The following is a 13,429-nucleotide window of genomic DNA, read 5'->3' as shown; positions in this document are numbered from 1 at the left end:
ATCCTGAGCTTTGTCACGCCTTAATATAAAGACCAAAGATTGCTTCCTTTATATCTTGGTTAAGTCATATTTAAAGCAAACAGTCTGTGTCAACACTAGCTGTTTACTTGCTCAGGTCCGCAAAGAGTACAGCAAGTGCTTCCGCCACACGTACTGCTGCGGAGGGCTGCCCACCGAGAGCTCGCACGGCTCCACAAAGACATCGACCACACGAACTAGTGCACGCTACTCTTCTGGTACACAGGTAGAGCAGGAATTTTATCAACTCGAGCAATGTCATGTAAGAAAAATAAGATTTAATAAGTTTTTCCTGCACTCATCATGCACCTCATTCCAAAACACCTCAATTTAAAGTGTTGCTTAGGAAATTTTAAAGTGCCTGTGACATCAATTTTTTTGCAATAAATATGAATGAAATTTTGGAAAGTTAGCATTCATAACATTCAAGCCTCTGAGTTGAACAGTTGATGAGATATTTGCACGTGAACTAAAAGGAAGTGATGTCAAAGGGAATGTCTGAATTGTGTGAAGATTGTTGCTAAAGTAGCTGACAACACAGCCAGTGGAGAAAAATCTGATGGATTTTTTATTATTATTTTGAGTCACTACCAGAGAGAGAAAAGTCATTGTTCAAATAATATTGTWTCATTATAAAAAAGAACAGAGAGATCCTTATCTTAAAGAGTTCCCCTTTGATGTCACTTCCTGTTTCATTTTGGCTGTGCCAATTTCAAAGGAAAATCTGCCAGTTAAGTGACAAAAATGATAAAATTGTGTGTAAGATGTCAAGCTTTTTTTTAAATGTAAAAATGTTTTTGGTTGCTTTGTATTTGAAGTACGTGACAGGCACTTTAAAGTGACATTAGAATTGTTCGTGCTTTGTTTCAGAATCATGGGAAAAATTTGGTATTCATTATAAAAGAGCATATTCATCTACAAACAACACTCTGCAAAGACAAAACAAACAAACAAAAAAGGGTTTTGCATGGTTATATTCATTTACAAAAAAGTACAAAGCTAACAAAATCTCCATGTATTCAGTCTTTTAAAGACACTTTTAATTAGGCCTTGATACATTCTTTGTATATTGGGTTTTTGTGGTGCATTTATGTATTTATCTAAGTGCAATAGTGCCTAATTGAATTTAATTACATGCCTGTTTATTTTATTTGCACAGTTTACTGTCAGAAAACCAGGCAGTGAGGTCTAGAAAACTGTCCAAAAACACAGGAATAAGCCTGTGTTTATGTAATATTTAGAGGTGAGATATAATTAATTTAAAGTGGCCAAAATCACAGCAGCTTCCATCATTCTTAAATAAAACAAGACCAGACATACGTCCTAAATTGGACAGATGCTTTTGTTGGCCAAATCTAAGACAAAAGGTCTTAATTAGACAGGTAAGATTCAAGCCAGTGGTCATGACAAATGAGATCCAGAGTTTCATCCTGGATATTGAAGAGTTCCACAGAGGGGACAAGCATTAGTGCAGCTTTCCCAACAATCAGGCCTTTATGGTTGAGTGACCACACAGAAGCCATTACTCACTAAAAGATGCCCTGCTGGTATTTTTTTTTCCTAAAAGGCACTCGAATACCTCTCAGACCATAGGAAGCTAATTTTTTTGGTATGATGGATAAAAGGGGTAGCACTATCTGAATGCAAACTAACAAAGAGACAAGTTAGCATTACCTCATTATCAGAGCAGACAAACATGGTGATGGCAGAATTATTCTGTGGGGATACTTTTTTAATAGGAAGTAAAGACTAGTTGGAACAGAAAAAAGAATATGAATAGAAAAACCCTGAGTAAAATTAGTTTTCTAGAAGGTTTAGAATTGAGTAGAATGGAGGTTTAGGTTTTAAAAAGACAAGTATCTGAGGCAAACAGCAAATAAAATAAATCCAAGTTGCCACAAAAAATAAGAAAGACTTCCTGGATTTGAACATAGTGTGTTTTGTTGCTTCTTTTCATCTTGGTTTATGGTTTATCTTTGCTTGGAAGAATCAAGTTTTTTTTTGTTTTTTATTTTATTTTATTTTATTTTTTGAGAAAAATGTTCCAAGCCTTTCCAAAAGAAGAATGAAGGTTTTCTGATTGAGGCCAAAGGCTCTTTACACAAACACTAAATGAAGGTTCCTCATCCATGATTTTGTTTTGTCTTTGTGGATAGTAATGATTTATATAAATTTTAAGATGTGTTGAAATTCTAAAATGTATAAAACTTGAACAAGGAAAACAGTTTTTAACTGTGCTGCAGTTTAAACATAAGTAAAAGCACATTTGATATGTTGGCTTCAGATGTACATCAAAAGACTGGCTTACAATCAGCGTCTGTTTTACTGCATGAGAACCTTTCTTCTCTTATACCCCATTTTGCACTTGTTTTTATCCCTCTGTCTCACATTGTCACATGCATGCGGAATAGTATTGCACTCTATAAAATTATTACAGGTATATTTTACTACAAAAGCTGCACTTGAAAGAAATGTACACTTGTGTTATCCCTTTCCCTTATAAGGCTAATAACCGTTGGTGTACAGTTACAGCAGTGAATCCCCGATTTTCAATGTGAATTTATGAATGGGCCTGTAAATGTCAATTTTTAGAGATTAACCCCTAAATGTGCTGTATAAATTTAATTTAATAAAAATACAGTAATATTTATGGATACTCACAAAAATGAATAATATTGACTGTTCAGCAAAAACAGAAGATTTGCTGCCTCGTTCTCACAGCAAACTGTGTTTTCATTGATGCCATAATGGTGCGCTACACTGGCATAATTTTGTTATTCCTGAAGTAAATCTGGTAATGTGACCTTCTCCTGGAGCGTCTTGAAAACCTTCTTGCGCTTCGGTTCAGTGGAAGAAGTCTTATAAGGTGCAGCACGTTTGGGTGGCATCTTAACTAGGTAAGAACAAAAAAAAGATAAAAAGGGCAAGAGCTAAACTGTTACCACTTAGCAGCTACTCACTGTAATGTAACAGTGAACAGATAGCAAAAATGCTACACTCCAGGTGAGGCACAGGGCACATCATGTGCGTCAAGACCGAGCCCACAAACTGTGTAACACAATTTAGCGTGCAGGAATTAAAACGAAAMACTGTCCAACAAAAAATTAGAGTGTGTGACCATTTTTTTTAGTTGATGACTTTGTTTTTGGCCAGGCAGGTGTAGTTTCAGTTTTTTTCTAAGAATTAATGAATGCAAATTGATCTGAAAGGTGAACAGACCTGTTTAAAGTTCTAACGAGTGTCCCTTGTTGACCTGACAGAGTCGTATCAGGAGAATGTGGAATGACACCGTAAGAAAGCAATCTGAGTCCTCCTTTATCTCAGGTGACATCAACAGCACCTCCACCCTTAACCAAGGTCAGTTCACGCCTCACCTCCTTCCACACCTATACACAGATTCCATCATCCAGCTGAAATGATCACCTCAAAGTTCTAACGATCTCACCAAGTTACAGGGTAACTGTAGTGCTTTCAGCCTGAAAAGTCATAGCAGGCTAGTAAGAAGGGACAAGGGAAGAATTAGGCCTTCAGTTTCCACACTGCCAGCTAAAGATTACAGAAATCCGTCTTCAAATACTGTGTTGTCATTCTGGTCTCTAACGTCAGCCTCAGATTGGGACTAGGCTTCTTTTTCCCCCTTTTTTAAGTGCCGGCTGTCACAGTCTAGGCTCAGGGGAAATAGACAAAACTAAAACAGAGGGGGTGTCTATATTTTCCCAAAATCCTAACATGATGCAAACTGCCATTTGTTGCTCATGTGACCTCTGTTACTTTAAAGGTAGATTTGTGGTGGAAAGAGAGAGAGAGAGAGAGAGAGAGAGAGAGAGAGAGAGAGAGAGAGAGAGAGAGAGAGAGAGAGAGAGAGAGAGAGAGAGAGAGAAAGAGTCATTTATTATTTAGCTTGAGCACAAATATGATGATGAGAAGATGATGTTCAACTCTTGCTGACCCAAAGTGCTTAGTTTGACGCTAGGCTCTCTGCTGCCTCTGAAATGGTTCTTCAAGCATGCAAAGGGGAAAAAAGGGTTTACACCACAATACTTCAAGTTCCCCTCCTCTGACCTCCTCACTGCTGCCCTTCGTTTTCCTTTTGGATGTCACTTTTTGAAAGACAAAAACAACCCATTGAGCATTTTCAGACCCATTTTGACTTGGTGATACATCAGTAACAAAACAGTTACCCCCTCCCCCCCAACCACCCCCCATGATACCATTTCCTGGAGATGTTAATGCAAAGGTTGGATATTGATCACTCCGGGGCGTAGTAGTTACCCTGGAGAGTTAGTGCACTGAAGGAGGGCTTTATCTCCTAGAAGCACTTCCATGTCATTAAAAACATCCCTGGAGACATCTCAACATGACAGATGGCATTTAACACAGGTGATAAATGGCGGTGAAAATACCTCAGATCCTGAAACCTCAATGCGAGCTTGTAAGAAAAATGAGGTAGATTTGGCTTTGGAAAGAAATGGCTTAATTTTAATCCTAATTGAAATTTGTTTTATGAAAACTTGGAATAAGTTTACAGTTTTTATGTCATATTTACATTTAAACTAACATAGACTTTTGATGATCAATGCTGACCTTAAGCTATCAAGTTTGGCAGTAGTTGAAATATAAAACCTAATTTTGTTGTTTCCTTTTGGCCTATATTTATAACACTTTATCCATACATATCACGGTCTAGAACTTAAAAAATCTAATCTAATCTGTACTGCTGGCCTGTTAATTGACTTTGCTCAGACTTGATATCATTATAGTATCAGCTTATTTAAAAGGGGAGGCATTATGTATTTTCAAGGCACATACTTCAGTTCTATACCACAATCAAGTAGCTATGTTACTTTCAAAATTGGTTTTGCATCATAATGTATCACCTTGAATTTGGCCTATGTTTCTTTAAGAACCTCCTACCCTTTCTGACAGTCCCACTTCACCACGTCCTCACACCAATGCTTCAGGGGAGGGGTGCTCTGTGGGAGCTCGGCTGGGGACTGAGCTACAGGGAGGAGCTTTGTACAAATAGGGGGTGCTTTGTACCAGCAAGCGTTTCAAATGGCTTCACATGTCTACCACAGGAGATTCAAGGATTTCTAAAACACACATGAATGAATCAAAGCAACACTCTGTGTATGTTTGATGAGGAAATGGCAGAACATGATATAAAGCTCAAAAAAGTCGATTTTGCATAATACCCCCCTTAAAATTGGCCAACTCATCAGTTATTTGCATCTAGTTTGAACTTAAAATCTTTGCTTAATTACAGGAATTCAGTGTTACTTTTGAAAACTGTTAACTAAATATGAATATAAAAATGCATACTTCAGAAAGAATATTATAATTGGTTGGAAATGAGTTGCTAAATACAGTATGTAAATGGGTTATAAAGGAGACTCAGTACATAAAGTAAAAAAAGAGCCGACAGCTGCAGATGGCCAGCTAAAGAACAAAAAGTGCCGAAATACATGTTCCTTTTGTTTGTGTTCTTTGAAAGTTTCATTTTCTGTTCTGAACTTTTAAAATAACATTCTAACATCAGATTCCTCAGAAGACAGCCTTTTTAATTATTTTCATTTCTTTTCTTGATGAAACTTTCAGTCAACTGTCAAACTTATCTGCACCTCCTCTGTCTTGCCACTCCAGGAATGACTGGGAATTATCTACTAACAAATCCTCTTCTGCGACCACAAGGCACTAACAACCCTTATAACACCTTACTGGCTGAGACAGTCGTGTGTAACACCCCCACAGCTCCAGTGTTTAACTCACCAGGTGTGCTTATTTAATTCTTTCACCTGCATTCTGCCATTTTTTTACCCCCTCCCTCTCCCCCTCTTCCCATCTCTGCTTCCCGCCCTCCTGGGCTCTTCAGTCGACTGAGGCCAAATGAAAAGCAGAATGCTCCGCAGTATCCTTTTTCCATCTTAAATCACTGTCTCCCAGTAGCTTGTGTGTACATGATGTGTTTGTGTGGAAAAACACAAACATTTTGTCATGTAGGACAGAGACTTTTGCGGTTCGCCTCCATCCCGTCTCTGTGTACTCATATTTCTTTAACGGGACATAAAGATTAAGATGGGAAATGGATACTATGTTTTGTCTTGAGTTGAAGTAAACAGTGGTGTGGATCTGAAGCTGAAGAATAAAGTGCCTAATCATTTTGATTAATTTACCATTAATGTCTTAAGGTTTTAATTTTCATGACATTTAAAGAGTACGTTTTTCTTCCATTAAGTCTTTTTTATTACAAGTTGTCAAAATTCTAATCAAATACAGCGGGTAAAATAAGTATTGAACACGTCAACATTTTTCACAGTAAATATATTACTAGAGGTGCTAATGACATGAAATTTTCACCAGATGTCAATGACAACCCAAATGATCCATACATATAAAGAAATCAAACCATAAATGTCCAGAAATGAAGTTATTTGTAATAATGTGGAATGGCACAGGGAAAAAGTGTTGAACATGCTTACTGAAATTTATCTAATACTTTGTACAAAATACTTTGTTGGCAAGGACAGCTTCAAGAAGCCTCCTGTATGGAGAAACTAGTGGCATGCATTGCTCAGGTGTGATTTTGGCCCATTCTTCCACACAAACGGTCTTCAAATCTTGAAGGTTTCGTGGGTCTCTTCTATGAACTCTGATCTTTAGTTCTTTCCATAGATTTTCAGTTGGATTCAGGTCAGGTGATTGGCTGGGCCATTCCAGCAGCTTTATTTTCTTTCTCTGAAACCAGTTGATAGTTTCCATTGGCTTTGTGTTTGGGCTCATTGTCTTGCTGAAATGTCCAGCCACGTTTCATCTTCATCATCCTGGTAGATGGAAGCAGATTTTTATCAAGAATGTCTCTGTACATTTTTCCATTCATCCTTCATTCAATTATTTGAAGTTTGCCAGTACCATATGCTGAAAAACAGCCCCACACCATGATGTTCCCACCTCCAAACTTCCCTGTTGGTATGGTGTTTTGGGGCTGATGTGCCGTGCCGTTTGACCTCCAAACATGATGTGTATTCTGGCATCCAAACAGTTCAATGTTGGTCTCATCTGACCAGACTATATTCTCCCAGTATTACACAGGCTTGTCTAAATGTTGTGCAGCAAACTTTAAASGAGCTTCAACATGCTGTTTCTTCAGCAGTGGAGTCTTGCGTGGTGAGGTGCATACAGGCCATGGTGGTTCAGTGCATTACTTATTGTTTTCTTTGAAACAAACGTACCTGCTGATTCCAGGTCTGTCTGAAGCTCTCCACAAGTGGTCCTTGGCTCTTGGACAACTCTTCTGATAATTCTTTTCACTCCTCTGTCAGAAATCTTGCGAGGAGCACTTGGTCGTGGTCGGTTTGTGGTGAAATGATGTTCTTTCCACTTCTGAATTATGGCCCCAACAGTGCTCACTGGAACCTTCAGAAGTTTAGACATTCTTCTGTAACCGATGCCATCATTATGCTTTGCAACAATAAGGTTGCGAAGGTCTTGAGAGAGCTTTTTACTTTTACCCATTATCAGATGGTTCTTGTGTGATACCTGGCCATCATTTGGGACTGAACCAGCTGATATTAATTTGCACTGACAAGGGGCAGGCTTGCTTTCTAATTACTGAGAGAGTTCAGCTGGTGTCTTGGCTTTCCATGCCTTTTTACACCTCCCTTTCTTCATGTGTTCAATACTTTTTCCCTGTGCCATTCCACATTATTACAAATAACTTCATTTCTGGACATTTATGGTTTGATTTCTTTGTATGTATGGATCACTTGGGTTGTTACCGACATCTGGTGAAAATTTCATGTCATTAGCACCTCTAGTAATATATTTACTGAGAAAAATGTTGACGTGTTCAATACTTAATTTGCCCGCTGTATTTGGCAACTGACTATACTAGTGCACTGCATTAAAAATCTGTTCTCAGTTTCAGTTGATTCTTAACAATAGTCATGTTTACATGTGGAAAATTATTTAATAATCCAAATGTTTTGTTTAAATTGGCTCTAAATTAATTAATCAGGTCATGACGAGAGTTTAGATGCACCAGGCTTTTATTCAGAATAGAAGGAATGACATACACAGACTTGTAAACTTTCCCCATAAAAAGAACAAAAACCCACAGAAGAAGTTTTACTTCCATGATGAACATAAACAAACATTAAAATAAACAAATGTTGAAATAACTATGTTCCTACACTTTCAACCATTTAGGCATTCAATAATTTTGAGCTCTTTCAAAGTTTTTAATATAAATTTTGTTTCGCTAATAAACCAGTTTTGCTTCCCCAACATATTAGTATCTAGCCTGGTGGAAATACATCAAGAAGGTCAGTTTTCCACAACCAGAATAACATGATCAGAATAAGTGTTCACATTTTCATCATTTAGATTATCAATCAGCATAAACTGCCCCACTCGTTCGAATTACATGTTCATTCCATTCAAGCTGAATCAGATCAGAATATTCCAAGTGGGGCGTTTACTTTATGCATTTTCCCCCAATTTTCCATTTATTCCAATTACTTATGTCCATGTAAACATAGCTAATGTTAAAAAATGTGATGTATTGTTTGTTGTTTTCTGTTTTGAAACTGAAATGGCCTTTTTGTCACATTTTATGTTTTTCCCCTGTGCTTCCCTTTAGTGACCTACAGAGAGACAAGTATGGGAGTAAAACTTAACTTTGCCTATCAAATGTAAATTTTTTTCAGCATGCTTATTAAAAAAAACAACAACAACAACCCAAACCCTGGCACCATCACTGGTTTTATTTTAGGCCATTAACACACACTCAGAGAGCAAGTGGTTCACAAAATTACTCACTTCAAAACCTACTTTGATCTGAAAGAAAATTAAAAGGTTTTATTGGGCGATTCTTCCAAATTGGTTTATTTCGACTTTGCCCACAAGTCTGCTTGATTTTCTGTTGCTTAATTTGTTTTCGCCAGCCTAAATTTCTTCTGCTGTTTTCTATCAGAATGGAGCATTTATCAAATGCCTTCTTAGCTATCCTTTTTTCTTTTTAACTCTCTGGATGTGTCAGTCTCTTTGTCCACATATGGCACTCAACAGTCTCAGTGTCCGGTATTATTCCTGTCACACGCCTTCAGACAACACCTGTCTGGACACTAAATTGCCTCCTAGCAGGCATTAACACATGGATGTCATGGCAGCAGCTGTTCACTTTCTCACTTTCTTTTCCAAACTTTTTGTCAAGCATTTCCTCTAATATCCAATTAATTCAGTAAAGTGTTTACCATTTAGAACTTTTAATTTCCCCACTTTTCTTGTTTGGCATTGACAAACATTTCCATAAATCTCTGCAGTCATCCTAATCTTTGCATGTTTTTTTTCTACAAGGAGAACAGCCACAGCATGGCACATTTTTCCCCTTATCTCGCCTCTCAATCACGACACAAAATATTTAGATTTCTTGCTGCTGCATTTCATGACCTTCGTGCTTTGAGGAATTCCTAACATGTCCGTGCCTGACCTCTGCAGCGGCTGTATTTTCTTGAGCTGTTCGCCCAGTGGCCAGTGTCTCACTGGGACCTGTTACTGATGGATGCCAAGTGTTGGGCTGTGGACAAGCTCTGACCTTTGCCAGCTTTGGGTACACAAGCTGCCAACTATTGGACTTCAATTGTACCCGCACAAAGTCAAGCAAAAAAATAAAAAATAAAAAAAACTTTAAGATTTCCCTTGCAATGGCATTTATTTAATCAAAGCAAAAAGCAGTTTAATGCTTGTTCCTCTTATTTGCTGAACCCTTGCTCCTGCTAAGTTGCAATTCAGACTTTTCTTGCATTTTGTTCTTTTGAACGATTTTCCATGTTACAATAAATCATTTTACTTTTTTTTTGTACATCAGCTGCTCTTAGACCAGATAGCCTGAGCAGACAGACATGATGTGAGTTTAAAGTGAGTCTTTCCACCTGCTGTGTGTGGTGATGGTGGAGTGCTGCTTGTGGGCTCCCCTTGTAGTGAGAATAAAAAAATGGCTGCCCTGTGTTACTACATACCCACTTTCCCTTTTCTGTTGAAGTCATTTTTCCCCATCTTTATCTATTTATTTGCCTCAGCACATCCCAACCCGTTAGCTGCTAGAAAACCTGTGCATCTTAGTGCTTGCCATTTTGTGGCTTCATACATGTGAATACTGACTTTTGCCCGATTGTGTTGTGATGGTGCTTAATGTTACAGTATGTTTCTTAATGTTGTTTGGGATCTTTTTCATTGCTTTGTCACATTTGTGGCAGACTGAAGTGCATAATGCTCTGCTTTCTTTACAGCAACTTTTGAAAGGGAAAGCTGAATTGTAAAAATGAGAAAGTAAAATGATTTCTCATTGCAAATATTGCATGATATGTCTTATATGTTAGTAACTGTACCTAACTAACAGATTTATGGCATGGCTTGAATTAACTTTAGATCTTTTTACGTGAAACTGCATCCTAAACAGCATTAAACCTTTATTTTTTTCATGGTTGCCGGTGTTGATTTAAGTGATATCTCGTCTGTTTTTCTTTTCTCAGGGCACTCACTGAACAGTGCGGTGAGGGATACAAGTGCAATGGACACTCTACCGCTAAATGGTAACTTTAATAATAGCTATTCACTCCGAAATGGGGACTTTGGCGACAGTGTGCAGGTAGTGGACTGCGGGCTTAGCCTGGACGATGCTGCCTTTGAGAAAATGATCATCTCCGAGCTTGTGCACAACAACCTGCGTGCCTGTAACAAAAGCCACCAACAGCAACAGCAGAGGCATTCCACTTTACGTCATCCACCCCCCCACCAGCAGCCGCCACAATACCACCATCACCACCACACGGAGCGGGCTCCGCCCAAGGTGACAGTGGTTGGTGGCAGCAGCAGCGAAGACGACGCCATTGTAGCCGATGCGTCGTCTTTGGTCCACGTGAGCGACGCCGTGGGCCTTGAGCTGCACCATCAGCGGGAGCTGGAGGCGCCGCTCATCCCCCAGCGGACTCACTCGCTTCTGTACGCACCCCAGAAGAAGGTGAGGACCGACGGGGGGGTCGATACATTTGTCAGTGAGCTGACACCCACCGACCCTGACAACAGTCCGCAATCACCGAACAGAGACTCCTTGTACACTAGTATGCCTAATCTGAGAGACTCTCCGTGCCCGGAGAACAGCCCCGATGTCGTGGAGGATCTCTCCCCCACCAAGAGGAGTGAGAATGAGGACGTTTACTACAAGAGCATGCCTAACTTAGGGTCTGGCCACCAGCTCCAAGCCTATTACCAGATAGGCCGAGGGAGCAGTGATGGTTTCATTATTCCCATTAACAAAGAGGACTGCATCCCTGAAGGTGATGTACGAGAAGGACAGATGCAGTTAGTGACAAGCCTTTAAATGTATTTAAATCATCTTCAAACCTCCCTGCCCTTTACACAAATCTGACTTCTTGCAAGACACAGTAGTGAAGGCAGGAAAAGTGTTTTATTATTTTTTTAAGAGTCTAGAAGTTCAATCACACAAATGTACCACTTCCAAACTCCCCTTTCCCCCATTTGCATTGCCATCGCCCCTCCACTTTCCTCCCTACCCTGCACACCCAGAGACTTGCAGCACGGCGACAGCAGTGCAACGTTTTAAAGAGACTGTACATAAAATGTAGAGTCAAATTTCAGTTTTAAGAGACAAGCCAATTATGTATTTAAATGTGCTGCTGCTGTTGAATCGTCGAGAAAACGGAAGGTGTGAGAACTGAAATAAAAAAGGAACACAGAAACATTACCGCAACGTCCAAACAGCAATTTCTTTGTCAAAGATTGTACATACACTTCACAAAGTGGAACCATTTTTTTCACCCCCACCCCCTCCCTCCCCTGACCAGGTTGTGGACATGTTTGTCATTTGATCCTGATCAGACTGTTAGAAAGGAATATAAGGTCTTGACCCACTCTCCATCACCATGAAGTTCGGATTGTAAAACCACTAGCAATCAAGCCCCTGGCCTTATATTTTCTTAAATGTACCTTGAACAATTGTCAAGGACAGAAGAAAAAACTGCTAGAATATATATTTTGTTGTATTGCTAGTGTAAAATAAAAATTCACGAGAAAGCGTAATTCTACAGAAACTTTTAAATGCAAAATTTAACATTTGAAAGACTTATTGTGTAGAGAAGATGAAGACATGTAAAAGCGTGTGTTTATGGTTCCAACACTTCATTCACATTTATATGTTCAAGTGTAAAGGCTTATTAAAAGAAAGGACATGATCAATTACAAAGATGCATCATCACTTTTTTTCCGCTTGTGAACAGTGTTTTTTGCCTAATGAGTTCTGTTGATATTGTCCATTGAAATATCTTTATCTGACTTTGCCAAAGTGGCATCACTGTAGTAGGATGGGATTGCAACAGCCCAGTTAAGGTAATTATGCATTGCACATTTCTTTTCATTTTCATTTATCTTTCTTTTTTAATTTAATTTTTTATTTTTATTTTTTTGCAATTATGATTGAAATATATCTTTTAAAAGTCACAGCAGAGTGATGGACAAACGCTAGCTAAAAACAAAACAGACTTTTGACTATAAAGTTTTTATCATAAATGTAGTTCTTCCGCTGGGGTTTGAATATTTTATTTATTGAAATCTTTCCAAAAAAAGTAAATGGGAAATGTGTGAATATTTTCCCACACTGGTATACATGCTGTACTGTAGCTCATTTTTTAAAATGTAAACATAAGGGGCTTATCACTTAAGACTGATGTAAAGTTCAACACTTGTTTAAGAAATACAATAAATGTGAGATTTTTGTCAAAAAGACATTTGCTTTTTTAATGGGTTGTGTTTTTGCCACATCTTTAGAAAGCAGGTTTGACTATTTTGCTATGGACAAAAACTCACGTTTGACTCAGGTTTTAAGTAAGTCCCTTGAAAGACGAAATTTGTTTTTTGGAAAATATATTTGCTTTGTTTTTGTTTGTTTTTTTCTTTTTGCTATTTCTTCGATCACTGCAGAGTAGAAAGAGTTCACCATGTGTGTTAGAGAAGCCAAATTTGTCCATGTGATTCAAACATGAGAAACTCAGGTAGGAAAATTACATTGTAAATGTTTCTCTGTGTGGTTGTAACACTAATAAAAGGTTGAAAACTGACACTGGTTCAAAACATTGTCCACTTAGTACATTATTGAATGACCACAGTAGTAGGCATAGGTAAAGGGTTAAATACTGAAATGCTGCCTGTAATGGAAGATGGGAGTATAGGAGAGTTCATGTCTAACTAGAGCGTCACATGTGCAGAGGTGGGCAGTAACAAAGTAAATTTACTTGAGTACAGTACTTAAATATAGTTTTTAAGAATTTGTACTGTGAGTAGCATATTTATTTATTTTTTTTTGAAAATGTAATACTGTCATTTCACTCCAATTGTGTGT

General features: G+C 38.3%; 1 protein-coding gene across 27 annotated transcripts in view; it reads left to right on the top strand.

Annotated features, from left to right (window-relative positions):
• LOC106536321 (adhesion G protein-coupled receptor L2) overlaps nt 1-13,148 on the top strand; it is a gene marked incomplete at its 5' end in the record, with an annotated part of 27,292 nt that extends 14,144 nt beyond the window's left edge. For 2 of the 27 annotated variants that reach the window (XM_014033542.1, XM_014033539.1), the window contains 5 exon segments: nt 116-244; nt 3,279-3,375; nt 5,662-5,790; nt 8,657-8,674; nt 10,548-13,148. In XM_014033542.1, the coding sequence (XP_013888996.1) occupies nt 116-244; nt 3,279-3,375; nt 5,662-5,790; nt 8,657-8,674; nt 10,548-11,395 (1,221 nt within the window). 27 annotated transcript variants of the gene reach the window in all.
• Nucleotides 13,149-13,429: the final 281 nt, after the last annotated feature.

Source organism: Austrofundulus limnaeus, unplaced genomic scaffold (genome assembly GCF_001266775.1).
Source record: "Austrofundulus limnaeus strain Quisiro unplaced genomic scaffold, Austrofundulus_limnaeus-1.0 Scaffold1770, whole genome shotgun sequence".
Lineage (NCBI taxonomy): Eukaryota > Metazoa > Chordata > Actinopteri > Cyprinodontiformes > Rivulidae > Austrofundulus > Austrofundulus limnaeus.
Note: the sequence above shows the minus strand (reverse complement) of the source record. Positions and strands in the feature narration are given on the sequence as shown.